Here is a 24,965-nt window from a genome sequence, read left to right as displayed (position 1 = left end):
TTCCTATGTAGGGATTGCCACAAAGCCCGTGCCTTGAGATTTCATGTTTATTACCCGATAATGGATATCCGAACCGCGTGGTTTGCACAACATTAACAACAAAGCCTGCAGTTATTCCCGGAGATTTTCGCAAGTTCTATGAATGAACGAAATGGATTAAACAAGTTGATCCGGAAGCATCGCTGAAATTAAAAAGTCCTTTTGCAGGCGGCTTTCAGCGCTAATGTAGCAAAAGTTAAAGGGTTAAAACGCACGTTTGTCAAAAGAAATGAACCTATCAAAGGAGATATATTGAACAGTTATGAAGGCGCCGCTATACAGCGGCGCGAAATCCGGAGATATCGGAATTGAATACGAAATTTCGGAAACGTTCATTACGTGACCGAAGGGGTAAGGCGTTTTATGCACCGAACTCTCTTTGCATACGAAATTCTTCTCCAACACGGTGACCACTTTTTCGCCCAACTAAGATGTCCCAAGAAACTCTCAATGTGTATAATTGAATCACGAACAAACTTGCCGCAATAACCGTGAAGTTCGTGTGTACTTAGAGCCGAGATTTCAACCCTAGCAGTTTCTACATTTAAATTACGCATCCTAAACTCTATGTCATCACCGGAGCGCAAACGGAGCTATTAGTTAACCTCTAAGGCGCGAACCCTTTAGCCAACCACTGTATTCAGGTTCGGATTCATTTATTTGCAGTGTGCAGCACCGTGCGGTCAACCGGAAGTAATATAAGCCCTCCGGTCTACTTACTAACTTGAATCTAAACACGAACTGAGCGAAATTCGATTGAGATATTTATGGGTAAATACGGGCATATCGGGGGCGCTTTTCAAGGAAAAGTCGGACTTTGCTTCGAAGTTTTTGCAATTATGATTTGTTTTCAGTCAACACTCCTTAGGAACTTTTTTCATTACATTATATGTCAAGATAAATGGTGGATGCGCCGGGTCAGTTAATAGCGAATCATAGATATTTGTGTCGGATTTCAATTTGCGTGTTTTTTTCCGCGTCATGATAGATAATAGATGAGAGAGTTTTATCACCGCCCTTCAAATGAGAATTGATCGAACGTCCGAGCTTGATTTTATCTAATCCTATTGTACAAAGAAAAATTACTGTTGAAAAGATCTGATTTTATAATTCCCACATCGCGTTTTATTAATGACGAACCGACATGAAACTCTGTTGCATTTAGCTCATCATTAATTTTAGTTACATCGAGAACTAAACCCATTTAATGTTTCAACTAATGCATCCCACCTCCTGGTTGTCCAATGAACACAACCAATTAGTAAGTGTCAAGTTCGGAGCGTCTTTACCCTCTAATTAGTGCCAAAAATGAGATTTCAATTTGATGCAATTAATTTTTATTCCGGCCACCACCTCCTGCGTGATTTACGACCGCTGATTTCGAAAAGTCGCAATTAAAAATAAAAACTGATCGTGGGGTAATCCCGAAATAATTAGCCACGAAAGTCCCATAAATAACCCTAAATCTGATACTCATCAAGAATTCGAAATTTGAGTCGGCACATATGGAGCCCGAGGCCTTAGGGCGGCTCGTTTAGGGGGCGGCAATTAGCGGGGTCGCCGGGAATGCCGGGAATTCCACCGGAAATGCTCCCGTGCACTGTCACAAGCTACTCACTAGACCCTTTTCCTCACGTTTGAGGGTTCAGAGATGACATACTCGCAGGAAAATTTGATTCCAAAGGATAAAACATAGCAATGTTCGATGTAATTGGTTCAGGTAAAGAAGACGACTGTAAAGAAAGAAAAGTGGAGAAAAACGGAAACCTACAGCGTGACTAACAATGTCAAAAGACGCGAATTTCTAAATTTAAACACATTGTATTTTCCATTGTGGAAACGAAAAATCTTCCTTCAAGTGTTGGACAAAGAAGCGACACACGAGTCTGAGCTTGACGGCTCTTAAAGATCTTGTGTGAGCGGCACAGGTCGGTTAATTGTGTTGTGTCATGATTTACGCCAAACAACTTAGTTTAATTAAGAAAGTGTTTTTGTTGGACCTGTGCGCTTTAGTAAATTAATTTAGAGTTGTGGTGGGACAAAGGTTGATTGCAGATAAATCAATCGTTCCGGTACAAGAAATGGGATAAAAACTAACCCAAAGAGCCATAATTTGAAAGTGAAGTCTTCTGCTAAAGCTGATATTTTGTTACAATTTCCATTGAAAATCCACATTCCCAGCGTTGTCACAGCGGCTTAGACCCCGTCAAGCGTGACTGAAGGGCTTAGCGTCCTAGGACAACGTCTCTTGTGCATCCTCGACAGCGCGGGAGATAAATGACACAACAAAAGGACTGTAAGGAGTATGATGAGTGGCTACCACACACGTGCCGTACAACTCTCGCTTAATTCCCGTTTTGTAGTCCTTTTATAGCGAATGACGGCGACTTCCTCGCTTTGACAGGCGAATTGTCCATGCTGTCGGTTTTATTCCGTGCATTTGCATAGTCGTTGGTAGTCGCTGACCCGCAACTTCTACCATGTTACCGTTGAGCCTGTTTACACCTTTCTATAAATACGACCGGATAAATATATTAAGTCCGTTTTATATGCACCAAAATGCGTGGTGGATCGTAAATCTCGTTGTCGCTATAAAATGGATAATGCGATTTGAACGCGCAAATTGTGGAGGATGGCGTGTGAACTATCCGACTGCTGTAACCAAATCAAACACTGTTAGCTTATTGTTAGTCTCGAGTATCAGCTATGTGCCAACGTTTTTGAACGCTGCTATGCTCGGACAATGTCGACATATTTTAACAAGCCTCACAGTTCGGCGGAAGAGAAAAAATTGCTCATGAAAACGAAAGTCAACAATGTATTCTAGGGCACCTCCTTTTTCATAAAAAGTCAAATTTTAAATCATCGTAAGTTGAATTACTTTTATTTTGAAAAATTATGAAAATTTCTGTATCAATATTTGAATTTTTATTATTTTTTAAACTTTTGATGGCTTGAAAATAGTTGAAAATTCTATAATCGACAACAGTATGTTTGCTATGAAAAGCACAGATGTGAAAAGTATTTATGTCATCCAACTCTAAAACCAAGGCAGACCGATAAGAAATTGCAATAACGTGGTTATCAAAATGTCATAACTAATTTTATAATAATTTTGGTAATTTCAGTGCTACGGCTATGAAATTTGGGGAAAATACAACTTTTGAGCCGTCAATTGACTCTACCAAATTGCAAAAATGTAGAGCAAAAAACCCAATTTTAGAAATTGTTAAAGCAGAGCAGAAAATTTAGACACACTTTGTTTAAATTCGGAATATTTTTATAATGTCAGTACATTGGCTACAAAACTTGAAAAAGTTACTACCTACGTTCTAATTTTAATCAATTACAAAAGTCTAGAACAGAAGACACACTTTAAAAATTTTATTTTAAAAACTATTAAAATTTCGGCAGTTTTATTGCTTCAGCATGAATTTTGGGAAAACTACTACTTTTGAGCCACACGGCTTAATACACATTAATTCTACCAAATTGCAATAATCACAATATTTGGAAATTTTAATTTTCAAGAGGAAGCAAAATGTTCTGACGTCCACTACTAAAATTCGTAATTTTAGTAATTTTTGTGTTACAGCTATGAAAATTGGAGAATTTTCTACTTTTCACTCGTATTTTAACTTTAGCAAACTGGAAAATTGTTGAGAAAAAGGCGCACATTCTAGAGATTTTAATTATGTACACTACCCAGCAAAATTAAAATTCACACCAAGTTACGATTACTTTAATGTGATTGAACATTTATAGGACAATCTGAAATTGCATATTAAACGTTTGCAATGCATTCAGAACTAAAAAGCTCATTAACTGATTTAACACAAATGTGACAAAAAATCGTTAAATAAGAAGTCAGAAATGGCTGTAAACCACGAAGAATCTATCTAGTTATCACTTATCAGTATTCGAGAAAGTAAAACACTGTCGACACCAACTGTAAAACTCGAGGTAAAAATTACAGCAATTCCCACTTTTGTTTTTTGCAACTTTTTTGCAATTTTGCAACAAGTATTAATTTTGTGGAAAAATTTGATATTAAATTGTCAAAATTGCTTTAAAATGCATGTACATTTAAGGGCCCAGTTGTAAAAAATGTATATCTTTAAAAAATGTAAATTTTACGTTAAGTTTACGTTAATTTTGCGGCGCAGTGTAGTTATAATATTTTGCCAACTACGTTTTTTACCCAGTTGTCTTGGTTTTAAAGTTGTATGATATAAATGCTTTTCTCAGCAAAAATATTCTGTTACCAGATAAACCATCAAAAATTTAAAAAATAAAAAAATGCAATTATTCAAACAAATTTTCAAAATGTAACCTACGATGATTTAAAATTTGACTTCTATTAAAAGGGGGTGTTCTAGAACACATTGTTAGTTTTAATTTTAATGAGCAATTTTCTTCGAATAAAATTTTCTTCCGGCGAACCTGGGCCTCCAAACGATAATTTTTTTGAGATTAAGTCCAAAAAAGACAATTTAAAAGTTAAGTTTATGTAGCGAAAGTAGAAAATTATTTCGAACCATTTCGTGTTTATGGCGCCTTTCCTCGTCAAAAGATTAAAAAGCTTGAAACATGTTCAGCGTTTAAAAGTATCATTAATTATTTACAAAGGACACCCTTTGCAAGTATTTGAAGATGTGACCAATTTCCGTCATCTCTTTACGATGAAAATTACTTCCGACCATGCAGTTTTAATCTTTTTAACTACGATGTCAGCAAAATCTAAAAGCAATTAACTCGGTTGCTCGTAATGAATCTTTTTTAGTTCAAGCTCAGCCAATATGTTAATTTTATTTTCTTGGAAAGACCGCCTTTGATCTGTAGAACGCAGATCGAGGATGGAGAAAAGACGCGTTTTCCTCCCTAAGAAAGTGTTCATAGAAAACAACGGCAATTAGATGTGCAATAATATTCGGGGATTATTACTCATCTCCGTTCCTAGAGGACGATAAAATAGCTAGTGAATCATTTGGAGCATCAGCAAGATTTTTGTCGGAAAGAAAACATTTAGAGATGATTAAGCCCGGGATTTACTCAAGTAGTTTTCTGCTAGTTGAAACTATGAATCATCGTGCTATCATGACCACTTGCCCTCCTCTAGTGAAGAGAACATTGAACACAGTCCTGCGATAAATCGTCAAATTAAGGGCCTTAATTTAGAGACATCATGTTCCGTAAATAGTCGAAAATTGCCCAATTGAAAATTCACCCCATCACAAAAATGAACCCCTCGCCAACGACTCCGCCTAATTAATCGCTTTTTCATTATCTAATCGATACATAATCGGCCTCTGACTCAATAAAACAGGACTCTTCATGTCCACTCGTGTGATCAAACCGGACGTGTCCGACTTTGAGTAGATTCTTTTTGTTTACGACCACCACGAAGCGATCAATCCTCTATTCAGGTATTTGTTGGGTTAGCCTCTTTCTAGTTTTTTCAATGTACAAGCCAATGCATCAAGTTGCTTGTGGCAGCGGACAGCCCTGGAAATGTTCAATCCGCCCCTCCGATGGTTCCACCAATTCCACGGATCATTTGAAACAATGGACACTTTTTTCCGGGTATGAACCAGTAGAGCCTCCTGTGTTGTTTAGACCCGCATGCTATTTATCTCATCAAAATGACAAGACCGAAACGAATTAAATTAATTCGTGGAAAATTATTTCGGGGGTTTAAACAAATGTCGAGGTGAATGGTATAAGGGTACACGAGATGATAAACTTTTAATTCAAATAATTACGAGATAATAGTCGGGACGAAATTTCATTTTATACCTTAATTAGGTGTCCATTGTGGAATTAATTAAAACAAAGAGATGAAGCACGCAGATAAACTCTTTCGCGCTAAGAAACTTGTGCAAAAACTGCTTTTGAAGGAAAGAAAATACTTTCAATTATGAGAGCAAAAATTATACGACGTTTAGGCTAATATAAGTTATTGTGATTTACAATTACGGAAAATGTTTTTTTGGAAGTCCGAGTGAAATTGCGAAGCCGTTTTTTTTTGATATACTGTTTTCTGATTCGGTGTTTTAAGAGTTACATCATCGCATTGTTTAAGCACTGCTCTGTGAGTTGGCACTTGCTTACCAGTGTTATTCTAAGCGCCATAATTTCAGTATCTCACTGTCGATAATTTTTAAATTTGGTGAGGGAGTGCCAAATTTAAAATCTGGGGACCAAAATAAACATAGATTTTATAAATTTTGAAATTTGAATGTGACTAGAAACTCCACAGTTTTACTCTGAGTGCCTTAATTTTAGTACCTCTGTGTCGATAATTCCCAACTTTGGTGAAAATGTTCCTGTTCAACTGCTTCTTAAGAGCGCAAAATTTGAAAACTGTAGACCAATTTTACAAACTTTGAAATTCGAAAATTATTGAAAGTTTGCCGGTGGTAATTCTAAGTGTCCTAATTTCAGTATCTTTCTATCGATAATTCCCAAACTTGGTGCAATTGCTCCTCTTCAATTGTTTCTTAAAAGCGCCAAATTTGAAAATTGTAAACCAATAAACACAAATTTTGAAATTTGAAAATTATTAAAAGTTTGCCGGTGATTGTAAAATTTGGTCAAGTTGCTTCTCTTTAACTGTTTCTTAATAGCGTCAAATTTAAAGTTTGTAAATTAGTAAACACAAATTTTTACAAATTTTGAAATTTGATTTTTTTTAAAGTTTGCCGGTGATATTCTAAGTGCCATAATTTTAGTATTTCTTTGTCGATAATTATCAAATTTGCTGAGGTTGTTCCTCTTCAACTGTTTTTTAAGAAACTAGTGTTTTAATATACTATTTTGCCCACGTTATTGTCTACCCGACTGAAACAGCGTGAACATACTATAAAATTCCATTTAAATGCCGCAGTTTACGGCCTGCAGATCGCGTGTCAATTAATTCAATCCTTCTAACACTCTAAATCAGTGCTTTTTATTTTTAATACCATGTCCTTAGAAATACATCTCAAAAAGCAATAAAGTATTATCTTCTCACCACATCCAAAGCTAGATCCTTGTTACCAGACATGATTTCTACATCTGTTCCAGTCACAAATTTTCTTGATCACCCGATACCTATAAATGTAATGTGCAGAACAGGTTCATATCTGCAATGAATAATCCGACTGTCTTAAATCCGATATACTTATATCCAGCATTCAGCTTTTAGCTAGAACATAGATTTAATCGTTATTCTGTTCAACAGGGACCGGAATAATCATTAGCTGGTTTATGTTTCGGTTCTGGGACATTTATGGATTGCCTTCCAGCCACAACCGCCGCTAACACAACCCATATGTCCAACTTCTCCTATAAATCGTTTTAGATTTAAAAATATAATAAACAATTTTTAAAGAGCGCACGGGCGGTATCCCGTGAGAATCTGCACTGCTCGTTAAGTATCCCGATGTATTCCAAGTTGTTAATTTATTTGAACTGGGCATCTATTTCTACAAAATACGAGCCGGTAGACGCGTCGTAACATAAATTCTACCTTCGTACGGGTGTCCTCCAGTGGCGGCGGCTCCTTTTTCGAAAAACTATAACTGCAATGGACTGGCAAGTTCTATTTTAATTTACATTAATTAGTGTTATTTATTGTGTAACTGGCTGGGCGCTCGGGGGCTATACTAGTAAAACATACAAAAAAAATAATTACGGGGACACGAGCCGCCTCTGTCGGAAGGGTGTCTTATATGGGGCCATTATTACAACGCGCGGAAGGGTTAAGGGTCAGCTGGTGGCTCCCCAGGACGCAAATATTTTACCAAGAAGCTTGAATTCAGCTGCGCACTTCCAATCGGTTTTGCGTCACTCTTCATGCGAAAAATTAACATCGTGCTTTAATCACAGTTTACGTCTTTCACGAGAGATAAAAGCTCTTTCACGTTCTTGTCAATAGAAAAATCACTCGGGTCGTCTTTTCACGAAATTAAAACGGCGTCTTTTTATTTTAGTAATAATGAAAATGCTCTCTTTACATCTCTTATTGTTATCGGAAATTCCGAGAAAGGGATTATGGATGTTTCCCTGCCGGTTGTTCCGAACTTCAGGTCATTGCAAACGGGAAAGAAAGTGAAAAACTGCCATTATACATATAAGAAACAAAACGAGGGAAAGCTATTAGTGTTAGAGAAGAAAGCGTTGTTTCTTTGAAAAATAACCTCGTAATTTGTCCTCATGACATTCAAAGACAAACAAATAAATGAACATGAGTATTAGCAGTAATCTCACACGACTTTCAAATACAAATGATCGTAACACTTGTTTGGTGTTCCAACTGCACAGGTTTGATTTCACACCCTGTATAAAAACGAGGTAACATATTGCTTGGTCGCCTGTGTAATTCTGCTCAAACATCGATTTTCTTCGTGAATGTAAATTGGAATATACGGCAATTACAATGTGATAATTAAATAATTTTATCCATTTTTATTACAGCAATAACCGGTTTAATGAATACCACATACGAAATAAAAAACGTGCTAGAAATGAATTATTAATTTAATGGTATTTCTGGCCTTTTGAATTATTGTAAATCACACGTTTCTCGCGCTGATTCTCTCCAGCAAATGCCGCCTTTACCTGCGGCTCACATTCTCGTCGCGCCATAAGATCCTACTAGCAGTTCTTCGAATGTAAAAAACTATTTCGTTCATCTGCTCAGTGTTGCCAGGTCAAGAGATTTTCCCCGAATCCACAACCAAATAACAAGTTTTTTGATAATTTCTAAATAATGCTTCTACCATTTAATGACAATTTGATAAATATGAGTTTTTGTTTGACGATTCGCAGAAATTGCGTTTATAAAATCAGCATTTTAAAATCGATGTCTACAGTCAGTTTAGGTGGACAGTTATTTTTTTTCTTAATGATGTTAGACTCTTGATAAATTAGCTTTGGAAATTTTGATTGACAAGATTGGCAACATTGTTCTCCAGATTTTGACATCTGCTATTTTGACATGAAATTTGCTGTGGATTAAGGCTAGCCAATTAATTAATTAGTGCGAGAGGGTCGAACTAAATTAAATTTTCCATGCTGTTTAAAAAAGGTAACAAATTGAATTTTGACATTAATTTTGACAAATTGAATTTTGAAATACACAAATACACAAGAAAATTTCAACATTTTTTGAGACCTTGAGAAATTAGCTTTAACATTATCTACCAGAATTTGACATTTGCCAATTTTGACATGAAAATTGCTATGCACTTAAACTGGTCCAAGTGAAGTGAAATTTCTGAGGATTTTTTGAGGGTTGGTAGTACAAAAAAATGTAGGGATTTTTCTTGATAAAATGTGACAAATTTTATAAAAATATTACCAAAATAAAGGAAATATAAAATAAAATTTACTGAAAAATAGCGGGCGTGGCAGGATAATAATAAAACTCTTTAAAATTTGTCATTTTTGTAACAAATGGAGAAAAATCGTGAAAATCAGGGAACATAAAGCATTTGAAACAGTTTATAATGAGAGAGTGGACTGCATTTCTTATTTAAAGTTGGAATCTTGACAAATCAGCTTTGAAGTTTTTGATATGACAAAGTTGGCATCATTGTCGCTCAGAATTTGACATAAAACTTTTATAGCTAGTACAGTGAGAGATTAAATGACAAAAGTCACCACGTCTGCGGAGTAAAAGGTGTACGCGCGAAATTTGAAATAACAAATTTTGACAATTGACATTTGCCAATTTTGTCAAAAATAATGTTAGGCATTACAACTACGTAATTAATTAGTGCAAGCTCTTAAACTGATCCTTCAGCTGCGCGTAATAATTTCTGGGGATTTTTGGGGGTTGGTAGTACCTAAAAATGTAGGAATTTTTCTCTTTAAAATGAATGTGACAAAAATGTCATAAAAATTGTTAAAAATGGTGGAGGCGCCAAGATAATAATAAAATTTTTGCAAATTGTCATTCTTCGTGAAAAAATTGGAAAATATCGTGAAAATCCGGGAACTTAGAGCATCTGAAGGAGTTTTTAATAACACAGTGAACTGATCTCTGGTTTATATTTGAAGTTGAAATTTTGACAAATTGGCTTTGGAACTTTTGAATTGATAAGATTGACAACATTGTCTCCCAGAATTTGACATTTGCTATTTTGACATGAAATTTGTTGTGTATTAAAGCTATCTAGTTAAATAATTAGTGCGAGAGAGTCCAAGTAAATTAAATTTTCCATGCTGTTTAAAAACGGTAACAAATTGAATTTTGACATTAATTTTGACAGAACTTACACGATCTTTTTTACTCTAAAACTCAATTCATATAACTTCACCATTGCAGCATTTGCAACAGGAACGAAATGCACAAAGAAAATTTAAACATCTTTTGTGACCTTGGATGGTCATTTGCTACCTTAACTAATTGTAAAAAAAAATTCTCTGCAGAAAAAATGAAATGAAGAGTCTTGCAAATAAAATTCATGGCGTCTAGAGATTTTCTAGGGATTTTTTTAGTTAGAATCTAGTGATAATTGAAATTTTGATCTGGCAACACTGCATCTGCTTAAATCTTCTTGTTTATTTTTGCTGTTTTCGTACTCCTTCAGCCCAGACGTGTGCGGGAACGAAATTATCCATTTATTCAATTCCATGGATGAGGTGTTCGGTCACGCTCGTAAAATAAAAATTCGTGCTAGCGCCGGCAATCGTACACCTAGAAGGTGAACGTTTTATCCAGTGCATAAGATGTTATCAGTTCTCAAAACTCCGAATGTTATCGCTAACGCTTGTTGCTTTTGGTCGTTTCCACCCAGATCGAATTGCGAGCTAGAGTGGGCTTCCACAAACACTGTGAAGCCCAGCACGTGCTCCAAACTCTCATGTTAATTGCAGAACTCACTTCCGGTGGAATACGCCACTTCATTTAACAGAAGTCTGTAGCGTTGGTTGGGCTTCTTGAAATTACACGCGTGTTAAAGTGGCCACAATGTATTTTTATAAACTGCGGTGTCAAAGCGCCGTCTCCACTTGAACTCTTTGAATTTTAATTTGGAGAGTATTGGTGTTGACTTCTTAGTAATTATCACGTGAAGCACAAGCTTGTCCGAATGTTTACATTACGACCGTTTGAAGGCTCCGACTTTAGAAATCCTTTGATTATTATTTGCTAAATAGAAACACGTTTTCTACATTTGATCCTGCATGAGAACTGCGTATTTAAACCTTCTTTAATGAAGCAAACTTTCACTAAGAGCGATTTCAGTTTTCAGCGCCCGTTAACATGCGTACCGGGCATTTTAATTAGTGTTGGCGAGTTTGAAGTAGTGCATTTGGCACGGTTTCAGCCCTTTCGCTGTTTCAGCACTTCAGGTGGATTACATCGAAATGATTTAGAATGCCGGGAATAAAATTAATACAAGCTTAAACTCGGAGTGATTAAATTTTTAATAAAAGTCGGGATTTGAGATAACCAAACGTGCGAGTATAACCCGAAATATAACACCGGAAGCTGAAAGAGCCTACACGCAGGAAACACGGGGGATGTCTTCTGATTATTTATTATTATGGCGTTTATTGTGAGGAAACTCATTGTGTTCCCTAATTCTCCCACTTTTTATTACGTTTTTATGACGGGCTGTTTCTGCACTGCTAAAACCTTTTAATAACCGATCTTCGCTCAAAGACCCTAAATAATTATCCGCACTTAAAAATTTAAATTGAAACCAACAATCTATTTTCACCCCTTGGTCCTATAATTTGGAAAAGCACAATAAAACGCCACGAACAAATCTAGACCGAAATTATTTATCGGAGTAATAGCTACGTGACATGCTGCGATACCGAAACAAAACGAATTTGTGTAGGAAGTGGGAAAATAAGTCAGCCTGAATGTGACATCCCGAAGTTATTCCTGTAAATTTAGCAAGGTGTTATTGTCACGCGAAATATGAAACGCCCCCTGTGATCTCTTTAATATTCCTCCTAGTTCCATTGAAGATTTGTTATTTCCACCTCAGGTTATGAAAACACCGTCGCTCTGTGATGTCGTTCCAAATTGACTTAAATGTTTGTGAAGCGACATGTAATGCGTTCTGTGAAAATGACACATGTTGAACGGTTACAATAACAAGAAGCTGGACGGAGGAAGTCTTCTAATTAAAAAAAAATTAGCGAGTAAATTACCGGTTTTGTTACATGGAATTTGCAGCGTTCTGGAGCTTTTCCAAAAGGCAGAGTATCCATGTTTTGCTTGGGCGTCCAGTCTTTTTACTCAAATACAAGAATTTAGTCTACAGAAAGCTCTTACCAAAATTAAATCGCTGATAGACGGACAAAATTCGCCGGGTTCGTTTAAAGCAGAGGCAGCTGCAATATCTCAAAAATGAGAGGAGGATGAAAAACTTAACTTTGAATTTTGCGGATTTCAAGCACATTTCAGCCGATTTATTGATAAAACTTCATTATTTCATGCATTTCGATCTCTACTTTACAGATACGGCTAGAAAACTGTTTTTTTTTTTTTTTTATAGGGAAATCGTCATTTAGCTTCAAATTTAGTTACTTTTACATTTCAAAATTTGTAAAAGCTGGTGTTTACTGGTCTACAATTTTCAAATTTGACGCTCTGAATAAACAGTTGAAAAGAAACAACCCCACCAAATTTTACAATTATCGACTGGCACTCAGAATAACAACAGGGAGCTGCTAATAACTTTAGAATTTCAAAATTTGTAAAATCTGTGTTTATTAATCTACAAATTTCAAATTTGGCGCTCTGAAGTAACAATTAAAGAGAAACAATCTCACCAATTGTGACATGTATGACGTGACGGAGAAATACTGAAATTATGGCACTCAGAGTAACACTGTCAAACTTTCAAATTTCAAAATTTGTAAAATCATTGTTTATTAGTCTACAATTTTCAAATTTGGCGCTCTAAAGTAACAGTTGAAAAAGAATAATGTCACCAAATTTGACAGTTATAGACAGAGAAATTCTAAAATTATGACATGACTAATTGTGACATTCTCGATCTTTTAACGACTTTCAAATTTCAAAAAGTGTAAAATCTGTATTTATTAGTCTACAGTTTTCAAATTTGGCGCTCTGAAGAAGCAGTTAAAAAGAAACAACCTCACCAAATTTGACAATTATTGACAGAGAGGTACTGAAATTATGGCCCTCAGAATTACACCTACATTGTAACATCTGTTTAGTAATTTTACAATTTTCATATTTGGCGCTCAAAAAAAAAACAGTTAAAAGGGAACGACTTGTCAAAATTGTACAACTATCGACTGCGAGATTATTAAATTATGGCACTCAAAATGACACCGGCACAGCCTCACAAACCGTCAGTTTAAAAAACAGTTTTATTCGTGCCCATATTTCTTATAACGGCATCTTCGTGTTACATTTTGGGCCAAAAGCGCTTTCGTAATGCCATTGTGATGTACGGTCCTGTTATCATAACACAACATGGTCATAATTTAAAGACACTTTGCGTTTCGGTTTAGATTTTAAATTTATGTGATCCCAAAACACTATCAATCATTTATTCGAAGAACGCATTTGGGCGATTTACGCCCATTATTCTATTATACTTATGGGTATACGATGAGTAAAATCGCCTCCGAGTTTAGTTTAACGATAAAAGGTTAACAACGGAATACATAAGGTTAATCTGTTTGAGAACCGAGCTTTAGGCGCAAAATTAAAATGAGCGGATTTAATAGAGCCCAATGGGTATGAAATAAATGTCTACAAATTATTTGAAACGCTCGTTCTTTTTCAATATCGCGGTCCTTAATTTGTTAGGCACATCTGGAGGTTCCCCGCTTCTTACAGGAATGCTAACTGTAATAACCTTAGAAGGTTTGTGGAATTATATGCATATTGCGTATTATAGTCGCGGGAATTTATCAAAAGAAAATTTGCATTCTCCGGTGCCCGGAAAAATGTAGACGCACATGTAATATTCCCGCTGATTATGTAACGCGCTCTTACGTGTAATTAGTTTCAGCCCTTAAATTGGGGGTGTGATGTCGACAAGGTGGCGAAACCCTGCAATTGATGCGAAAATGATTGACTAATACACAATTACATCATCATTGACTTAAAGGCATTTATCAGAATTCCTGGGGCGCAAGTAGAGAGCACGCGTAGGAATTTCGTTAAGATTTAAATAAAGCTCCCTCAAAGCGAGGGTGAGGTCGGCGCTTTTGTCGGTTTTGAGGGTGAAAGCACGAAGAGCCCGGAATATTTCCATATGTGACAAGGGTGAATACTCACGGAGTACCATTACATTTCTATATGCGAATGTATGACGGAATAAAACGATATTCCAGTGGCGATGAAAGCTGCTTAAGCGCCGTTCCGTTGAGATACACAATAAGATGGGGTTGTAATTTAGCAACTTATTAATCGAGGCAAATTGCCGCCTGGGAATATTTGAGGGATGACGGGGATAATGCAAATATCCTCGATTTGACTTGCACAATGAGTGGAGAGTCGTAGAACATGTTAGTTGTTACGAAGCAGAATAAAGAGCTCTCGACTCCTTCAGACATTAATTATAAATGTACCCTCAGAATTTACACAGCGATTTCGTCGAAGTATTATATATATTATAAGTAAAAAATTCTAAAATACGTCCCTTTCTTTAAAACACAGAGATTTGGAACAGACTGTCAGCAGGCCAAAAATAGTAATTTCTTCTAATTTTATTGCCCTAGTGTCAAAACTACTAAAATTACAGATCCAAATGTAAAAATGTGGCTCGTCTTAAGAATAAAAATTTTCAAAATCCGTCCCTGTTCCCTAAAAAATTTGAGATTTGGGACATATAGTCAACACATCAAAAATAGTGACATCTCCAAATTTTATTGTCCTAGGGTGAAAACTACAAAAATTACAGGGCTGAATAGAGAATTTTGGAAAGTTTTGGTTTGTTTTAAAAATATTTTTTTTTTTAAATTTGTCTTCTTGCTCAAAAGGTTTGGAATTTGGAAGAAACAGTATACAGATCAAAAGTAGTAATCTTTTCAAATTATATTGCTTTAGCGTCAAAACCAACAAAATTATATTTTCGAATGAAAAATTTTGAAAATATTTGGCTGGTTTTGAAAACAAAAATTTCCAAAATTCGTTTATGCCTCTCAAAAAAATTGAAATTTGGAACAGGCAAAGAACAAGTCGGCAGTAGTAATTTCTCCAAATTTCATTGCTTTAGCGTCACAACTACCAAAATTATAGATTAAAATAAAAAAATTGAAGATTTTTGCTCGTTTTGATAGCAGAAATTTCTAAAATTCGTCCCTGTTGCTGAAAAGTTACAAGATTTTGGAAAAACAGTCAATAGGTGAAAAGTAGTAATCTGTTCAAATTTCAAAACTATCAAAATTACAAGTTCGAGTTTAAAAATATTGAAAATTTTTGACTGGTCTTGAAAGTAAAAATTTCTAAATTTTGTCCATGTTACTCAAAACGTATAAAATTTGGGACAGATAGTCTACAGGCTAAAAGTAACAATCTCTTCAACTTACATTGCGCTTCAGCTTAAACTATTAAAATTACAGGTCCGTATGAAAAATATTGAAAAGTTTTGACTCATCTTAAAAATGAAAACTTCTAAAATCCTTTCATATTGCTCAAGAAAAATGGGATTTGAGATAGACCATCAGCAAGTGTAAAATAGTAACCTCTCTAAATTTTATTGCTCTAGCATCAAAATTATTAAAACTACAGGTTCGAAATTTTGAGTTGTCTTGAAAATAAAAAAATTCTAAAATTCGGCTCAAAAAATTTGAGTTTTAGGATAGACAATCAACAAACCAAAAGTAGTAATTTCTTTAAATTTTGTTGCTCTAGAATAAAAACTACTAGAATTATAGGTTTCAATGGAAAATTTTGGAAAGTTCTGGCTTGTCTTAAAAATATTTTTTTTAAATATGCCCCTGTTGCTAAAAAAATGAGAAATGGGTAAGACAGTCAATAAGTCAAAAGTAGTAATTGCTCTAAATTTCATTGTCTTAGCTTCAAAACTGAAAAATTAGAAATTCGAATAAAAATTGTGAAAAGTTCTGCTCGCCTTGAAAACACAAGCTAGAAGTTATCCATTAAAAAGTTAAATAGTGAAGACGAAAATCCGTTTACTGTCATCGATTTGTAATTTCCGCTCAGCAGTATTACAAAACATGTACAGTACTCTCGCGAACAGCTATAGCGAAAGCTCATTTCGGAATTTTCGGGATGACTCTTCAATTATATGTTTGTTCATCTAAGATAACAATCATTCAGTTTCCGAAAACGAGGCATTTCTGCTGTGTTCATCTCATCAAGATGAACAACAATCAAGCGCCCACAAAATGGAAATGCTAAACATCATTGTTTTGACAGAAAACATCCCCGCAACTAATTGTTGTACAAAGCGCGCCATTAAAATTACACGTTTTGTTCTTCTAAGCCGATAAAATCTAATTAGTCAACCTCTTGGTAATTAGGAAACTTTCACGCATACTTAAACCTTTCCGTTTCTCATTTCCCCGTTCATTTGTGTTTTTATTGAACTACTTTAGCCCGGCCCGGTGCGTTTTTTCCCATGCCCTGTTCCAAGGTGTCAGTTTCATGGAACTTCTAAATGGGTCTCTATTAATTAACACGTCCGGAGAGAAACCGGAAATCAATATGGGTTTTAGCGTTGGTGCTCTGATGATGACCTGGCAGACCGCAGTGGACATAACTCGGGATTAACGTCGACATTTGGCAGCCGGTTATGACGCCTAGAAATGTTAATATTGACTGCCATCTGAACGGATTAAACTCTCATGCCATCCCCATAATCACATAACATTTCTTCTTTAATTGCGCAAAATGCCTAACGCGAGGAGGCATTTTTAGTCCATCTTTCAGGAAGAAACAATTTATTTCTGTTCTACCGTGTTGTAAAAGTTCATTTCTCACAAATAATTGCATTTCTACAACAGTTTTATAAATGCCAGTTTTATTGCTTTTACGATCATGAATCGCTGCAATGTTTTTTAATAAACGCTCATAAATCAAAGAAACTTACATGATAAATACACTGCGTTTATGGGTACACGTATACCAACGTCATTTTTACAACTGCATTGTTCTCCTGCAGTCGCTAGACTTAAAAATCATAAAACATATTAAACTAACCCAGCGCTCATACCTTTGATGTTTCAATGTTACTCTCGTAAAAGTTAAAATGTTAAAAAAACGTTTAAAAAGTAAAAAAAAATTGATTTGTCCTAAAATAAAATTTTCTAAAATTTACATTTCTTGGCCTAATATGTACTTTGGCACAGTTAATAAACACTTTAGACACAGTAACCTTCTCAAATTTCATAGTGATATCTCAAAAACTAACCAAGATACGAATTTTAATATAAAAAAGTTAAAAAAATTTGGCTTGTCCGAAAATAAAATTTTCGAAAATTTTCATTTCTTGTCCTAAAATGTTGTACTTTGGCACAGTTAATAAACACTTTAAAAATAGTAACCACCTCAAATTTCATAGTGATACCTGAAAAACTAACAAAGATACGAATTTTAATATAAAAAGTTGAAAATTTGTTGTTGGTCCAAAAATAAAATTTTCTAAAATCTCTATTTCTTAAAAATAATAAAACACATTAAACTAAACCAGCACTCATACCTTAAATGTTTCAATGTTACTCACGTAAAAGTCAAAATGTTAAAAAGACGTTTAAAACAGACTCTTAATTTAACCGGAAGGTGGTATTGATTAGCGACTTACCTTCTCTCACTCTGCTCAGCTCAAGACTTCTGCATTGCTCCGAATTGCAAGAAGTTGTCTGCGTATCCTTGCCATTGCACGTTTTCCTCCCCTGTCCATTCCCCGGAATGCACTGCCTTCTTCTAGTTTTGAAGCAATCCGAGTTACAATGCGACCAATCCGACCACGCTGACCACCTCGCCGGCTCCACTAAAAAAAAATAAATGTTTCACAATCACTCGAAAAAACAGAAACTTATCGAGCATTTACCATAGCCGTTATCGTAACTGTCGTAGTCGTAAGCGTTATCCAACACCAGCTCTTCTACGTTAGAAGCAGGAAAGGACAAGCGGTTAGTTAGCAACAGTTTGGGTTAATTCAACAATAAGCAGGAAGTGCATAGTGACATTTGTAACTGTATATTATTGAAATTTTGTACCTTGAGGACAAGGAATACAATCCTTAGTGCGGCGGATGCTGGATCCTTGACATGGAAGACCACCGTTGCTAGGAGCTGGGTGGGTACAGGTGCGTGTGCTCATCTTTCCTGATGAAAGGGTCGCGCCGGGACAGCGGCATTCGGTCCACATGGACCAAGGAGACCAACCGCCATTCACTGAAATTACGGTGGAAGATTAATGGACGTTTTAAGAGGAACATACCGATGTTCAAATATTCAGGTGAATTGTTTCGATGTGGATAAATACAACGAAACTTCAAAGCGCTGATAAAATATTCTTTTAGTTTCAGACAGGAACTCTATTAATACTAAATCAAGTTTAATTAGCTTTCAGCACATTTACATTGACAACTGCAACTTTTGGGGAACAATCCCAAGTCCATTAGGCCCGTACATTTTCGTTTTAAATTCTTGCATAAAACTATATAAATATTAAAATTTAAATATGACATAACAAAGCTTTTTCGAAAGTTTTTCTTGTTCTAAAATTTTCTACTTTAGCGCAGTCAATTAACACTATGAAAAATAGTAACCTTTTTAAATTTCATAGTGATATCTGAAAAACTAACAAAGATACGAATTTTAATACAAAAAAGTGGGAAATTTTCGTTCGTCCTAAAATCTATTTCTTGTTCTAAACTGTTGTACTTTGGCACAATTAATAAGCACTTTAGAAATATGTAGTAGCATCCTCAAATTTCATAGAAACACTACAAATACTGTCAAAAATAAATTTTAATAATAAAAAAAAATGTGTTGTCCTAAAATAAAATTTTCTAACATTTCGATTTTTTGTTATAAAATTTTGTACTTTGACACAGTTAATAAACACTTTAGAAATAGTAACCTCCTAAAATTTCATAGACATAACTAAAAAACTAACAAAAATATGAATTTTAATAAAAAAAGTTAAAAATTGTTGGTTCGTCCTAAAATAAAATTTTCTAAAATCTCTATTTTTAGTTCTAAAATTTTGTACTTTAGCACAGTTAATAAACAGTCTAGAAGTAGTATCCTCGCCAAAATTCGTTGTCATAACTTAAAGACTAATAAAATTACGAATTTTAATAAAGACTTTAAATTATTTGGTTTCTGGTGTACAGAATAATAATATAATCGCGTCCGTGAAAATTATGGCTTGAAATTTTTGTCAAATTCAATGTAATTACCATGTAGTTTTTAGTTTTTTCTAAAATGGAATACAAAAATGAAGAGTTTGCAAAATTTATTTTTGAACGCCACTGTATTAGCAAGTGATCCCAGTTCTATTATTGCGTCGCCGGATTAAGAATAAAGCGCAATTCCATTTCAGATACCGAGGATTTTAAAGAACCTGAAATCAAAGCATGGCTAAGCCGCAGAATTAAACTGATCTTTTTTCCCCATCGTTCTTTGTATCTGTCAGTTGTTTCGTCCGTAATCTGAAAACTTTGCTTGTTTTGTTCCACTTAGCAACTCTGATAAATAAACTTTTTCCGTTCTTGAACTGATTGTTTTTATCCCTCCAAATGTGTTTTTAGTTATTTTCAGCATTTCGCCCCAATATTTCCAATTATTTTAATCATCTCTAAAACGGGCAAAATTAATTCAAAGGCCTCGAAATTAATGTCTTTGTCTTTGCGGTGACACAAAGGCATATCTTTAAGGCAGATCGGATTAAGCTTATAAAATTACAGATTTTGTTCGAAGATGCGACTGCAAACCTTGAAATTTCTCCAAAAATAATTTTATTAATTAAAGTTGGAAAACAATCGCTTCATGATGCGGATCAGAACTTAATTAATTTGGAATAAGTGAAATTTCAGCGGCGGCTTTTCAAAGTTGGAATATTTTGATATGGATCCCATAGGTAAGATTCTGATCCTTTTGATCCCGAGTTTAATCTGTTTACAGTCGTTTTTATGGAAATTGTTTGAATTTACTGTAGTTTTGGCTTTTGTGGAAGTTCCCGGACTCGTGTTATAAATCCTCCGGTAACCGTATCAGCGACAGCATCGACAAGTAATTTTTTCCCCGAATCCCCAAATCGACAACTTGTTTTAAAGTGAACTACCATTCCAATCATTTATCATTCTGAACCTTCCTGTCAATTTTAACTTGGATGTCTCGGAAAAACTTTCGTAATAAAAAATCTTAGAGGCGGAATATCGTGTCAAAATTCAATCCATCTGTATAAAAAGCACGTGCACTGGATCGACAAACTGCAAATAGCCACTTGTTGAGAATTGATAAAAGCAAATACTAAGTTCTAAATTACGAACTTCCTCTAGATGGGGGCGCATTTTCAGGTTTGAGACCACCTCACGTGTCATTCCTCCTTGGAATACATTAAGGATCAACACGGTTTCAACGCAGTCCGTGGAACTTGGAATTCTTTCCACGTTGTAAGACAATAGTCCACCATAAACCCCCGCTGTTTTGAGGGAGAAAAAAACATCCCAGAATGTTATGACAGGCATATTTAACGGGCGGCTTAAAAAAAGGAAGCATGCTTGTCGGTGTATTTATATTTAATGACTTGGTCGTATTTATTTATTATCCTTTTGTATTTGAGTGTGCGTAGGTGTGTGTGGCCGAGACGCACTGCATGGGGTTCAAATATTGGCCGTGAGCGAAACCCAGTTTCGCGAGCTCGAGATTAATAGTCATGGAACGAACGGAATTCGAAAATACCTCCGGAAATATGTGTAAATAATCCCGTGAATTCGACGATGTCTATAAAACTTTGAGATTACATCGGGAAGCTGTTTTTTTTCGGTTTTCGCACTTGTAAACACAATTCAGGGAGTTTGAAGGTGGAAATTGAACATGTATGGAAAATTCAAACTCTATATGGTCGTTCTATTTTTGTTATTTGTGTTTGATCAAAGGAATGTGCAAATGTGAGTAAATTATCTCTGTAACAAGCTTTTGAGTAATTGGAGTCACATTTGGTTTGCTCGTTTCAAACTTATTTGTCCGAAGCTAATGAATGAAACTCCTGATAATGTCCGTTTTTAAAACACTCTTGTATTCTTTATAACTTAAAAACTAACAAAGATACAAATTTAAATAAAAAAATTGAAAATTTTTGGTTGTCCTAACATAAAATTTTCATTTATTGTTCTAAAATTTTTTGTTTGGCACAGTTAATGAACACTTTACAAATAGTAACTTCCTCAAATTTCATGGTCTTAACTTAAAAACTAACAAAGATAGAAATTTTAATAAAAACCAGTTAAAAATTTTAGTTTGCCCTAAAATAAAAATTTCTAAAATCTCTATTTCTTGTTCTTAAATTATGTACTTTGGCACACTTAATAAACACTTTAGAAATAGTTACCTCCTCAAGTTTTATAGTCATAACTTACAAACTAATAAAGATACAAATTTTTATGGAAAAAGTTAAACATGTTTGGTTCGTCCTAAATTAAAATTTTCTAAAATTTCTATTTTTTGTTTTAAAATTTTGTACTACAGCACAGTTAATAACCACTTTAGAAGTAGTAGACTCGCCAGATTTCATTGTCATAGTTTTAAAACTAACAAAAATACGAATTTTAATAAAAAAAAGTTAAACATTTTTGGTTCATCCTAAAATAAAATTTTCTAAAATATCAATTTTTGTTTTAAAATTTTGTACTATGAAACAGCTAATAAGCACCTTAGAAGTAGTAACCTTGCCAAATTTCATTGTCATAACTTTAAAACTAACAAAAATACGAATAATGAAAAAAAGTTAAACATTTTTGCTTCGTCCTAAAATAAAGTTATTTAACATTTCGATTTCTTGTTCTAAATGTTTGTACTTTGGCAGATTTAATAAACACTTTAGAAATAGTAACCTCCTCAAATTTCATAGTGATATCTCGAAAACTAACAAAGATACGAATTTTAATGGAAAAAAGTTAAAAAATTTTGGTTGGTCCGTTAATAGTATTTTCTAAATTTTTTATTTCTTGTTCTAAAATTTTATACTGTAGCACAATTAACACTTTAGAAGTAGTAACCTCGCCAAACTTCATTGTCAACTCTATATGGTCGTTCTATTTTTGTTATTTGTGTTCACGTTTGATCAAAGAAGTGTGCAAATGGGAGTGAATTATCTCTGTAGCAAGCTCTTGAGTAATTGCAGTCACATTTGTTTTGCTCGTTTCAAACTTATTTGTCCAAAGCTAATGAATGAAGCTCCTGTTAATGTGTCTGTACTTAAAATACTCTTGTATTCTTTCTTTCTGACTCTGCTGTGCATCACTGAACGTTCCGCTTCTCCTGGCTGAAGCTTCCGAAACTAATTATTTTTAAAAATAACCCAACAGTCAAAGGAAGCTCGATTTCTCGTTCTTCAAGTGAGAAGCAACACGACCTCTAAATCTACAACCACAAGTTATATCAAAGTTATGTACAGTACTCTCGCAAAACGCTCATAGCGAAAGCTCGCTCACATGATCAAAACGCGTTGTAGTTCTTCTTCCTTATAGAGTGTGAACAAATATGAAGAAGTAAATCATGGAAAATGTGCTTTCATTCAAAACAAATTCGATTCTCAAAATAAACAGATTTGCCGAGATGAAAGGTGTAGAAAATGGGACACCGGCGCGGCGTGAAGAAACGCATTGAAATTTACATCGATAAATGTGTACAAATATTTACCTATTCCCATGTTAATCTTCACGTATGTTCGCCGAAACTAAAATAACACGAAAGTGACGAAAGAAAATCAACACGCATGTTCTGATCTGTGCCCACAAATAATATTGTTTGTTTTCGGTTATTCGGTGTTTAATAAAACGCGGTTTTAAATTTCACCTGTCCATAATTCCCCAGGTGTTCCAAAACATGTCAGGTATAATAATTTATAGCAGGAATGATCCGGACCTAATGTACCGTTGGCAATAGCACCTGTCTGCTCCTTTTTCACTGCACTGAAAACGGTAGTTGAATGACGACTTCAGCAGTCCCAGCAGATTAAGTCCATCGGAATGTCGGGTTTTAATGGATGAATGGGTGTTGCTTTGATTTTATTACACTGGTAATTTTGCTGACGGCCGGTGCTGCAGGATTCGAACTGGTCGCCACGAAACTCGGAACTAATCCGTGAAAAAAAGAACCATTAAATGCAGGATAATACGAATACAATTAGGACGAAAGCCTCGTTCTTTGTTTTAATTGGTTTAGTGCGGCCTCGGGCTGTCCAAAAGCGACCATTTTTCGAACCCCGAATTCCGAATCGTCAGACGTAGTTTGTGTTCACAAACTGATTCGTTTCAATTAATGTTTTTACTCTTTTAGGTTGATTAAAGAAGGGTAGATGGGCAGGGACTGATAGAGGCGGACCCTGGGGCATCGAAAATTCAAAATATCGGAAATTTTTATTTGTAATCCGCTCGATTTTCTCAGGCGATAATGATACAAACACAAATTAACAAGGAAGCAACAGTTTTCTCGCAGATTTATGCAAATTGCAGATTTAACACCGAGACAGTAAATAGAATTAAAATTTTGTCTCTGTTGATCAAATATTTTAAAATTCAGGACAGTAAATTGGCAACCTAAAAGTAGCAAGTTCTCTAAATTTTATTAATTTAGCAGCAAGATAACGAAAATTACAGGTGCGAATACACGATATTGGAAAATTTTTACCCGTTCTATAAACGAAAATTTCTAAAATTTGTCTCAGCTGCTGTAAAATTTTGAAATTTGTAAGAGTAAATTAGCAACCCATAAATAGCGAAATTCCAAAATTTCATTTATCTAGCATCAAAATTACGAAAATTGCAGGTGCGAATACCAAAATTTAAATATTTTTGGCCCGTTCTATGAATGTAAATTTCTAAAATTCGTCCCTGTTGCTCTCAAATTCTGAAATTTGGTAAATTAAAATAACAACTAAAAAGTAGCAAATTTCTCAAATTTGATCGTTCTGGCATCAAAATTACAAAAGTTATAAATGCGAAAAAATTTTTAGCCCGTTATTGTATGAACTAAAATTCCTAAAATTTGTCTCCGTTGCTGTAATATTTTAAAATTTAAAAGCCAAAAATAGCAAGTTCCCAAAATTTCATTTATCGAGTAGCAAAATTACGAAAATTACAGGTGAGAATACACAATATTGGAAATTTTTGACCCGTTCTATGAACGAAAATTTTTAAAATTTGTCTCCGTTGCTGCGAAACTTTTAAATTTTAAAGAGTAAATTAGGAACTCAAAAATAGCAAGGTCCCAAAATTTCATTTATGTAGCAGCAAAATTAGGAAAATTACAGGTGTGAATACACAATTTTGGAGTTTGAAATTGAAATTGAAAAAAATTGAAATTTGAAACAGAAAATAAGAAACCCAAAAGAAGCAAGTTTCCAAAATTTTATTAATCTAGCAGCAAAATTACGAAAATTACACGTGCGAATACAAAGTGTTGAAAATTTTTGATCCTATCTATGAACGAAAATTTCTAAAATTCGTTTTTCTAAAAAATTTGGAAGATTAAATTAGGAACCCAAAAATAGCAAGGTTCCAAAATTTCATTTGTCTAGCAGCAAAAATTACGAAAATTACAGATGCGAATACAAAATGTTGAATATATTTGGCCCGTTCTATGAACGAAAATTTCTAAAATTCGTTCCCGTTGCTCTAAAATTTTTAAATTTGGAAAATTAAAATAACATTTCAAAAGTAGCAAATTCCTCAAATTTCATCGCTCTTGCATCAAAATTGCGAAAGTTACTGGTGCGAATCCGCAATATTGGAAATTTTTAG

General features: G+C 34.6%; 1 protein-coding gene across 2 annotated transcripts in view; it reads right to left on the bottom strand.

Moving 5' to 3' along the window:
• The window catches only part of unc-5 (netrin receptor unc-5), a 105,961-nt gene that overhangs the window by 8,955 nt on the left and 72,041 nt on the right, over nt 1-24,965 (bottom strand). The window contains exons 5-7 of one of the 2 annotated variants that reach the window (XM_088035940.1): nt 18,211-18,387; nt 18,042-18,095; nt 17,793-17,981 (exon numbers count right to left, since the gene is read on the bottom strand). In XM_088035940.1, the coding sequence (XP_087892066.1) occupies nt 17,793-17,981; nt 18,042-18,095; nt 18,211-18,387 (420 nt within the window). The remainder of the gene's footprint in view (nt 1-17,792; nt 17,982-18,041; nt 18,096-18,210; nt 18,388-24,965) is intronic. The other variant, XM_088035942.1, reaches the window with a different exon arrangement.

Source organism: Gnatocerus cornutus, chromosome 5 (genome assembly GCF_029298725.1).
Source record: "Gnatocerus cornutus isolate USDA-ARS CGAHR chromosome 5, icGnaCorn1.1, whole genome shotgun sequence".
NCBI classification, from domain to species: domain Eukaryota; kingdom Metazoa; phylum Arthropoda; class Insecta; order Coleoptera; family Tenebrionidae; genus Gnatocerus; species Gnatocerus cornutus.
Note: the sequence above shows the minus strand (reverse complement) of the source record. Positions and strands in the feature narration are given on the sequence as shown.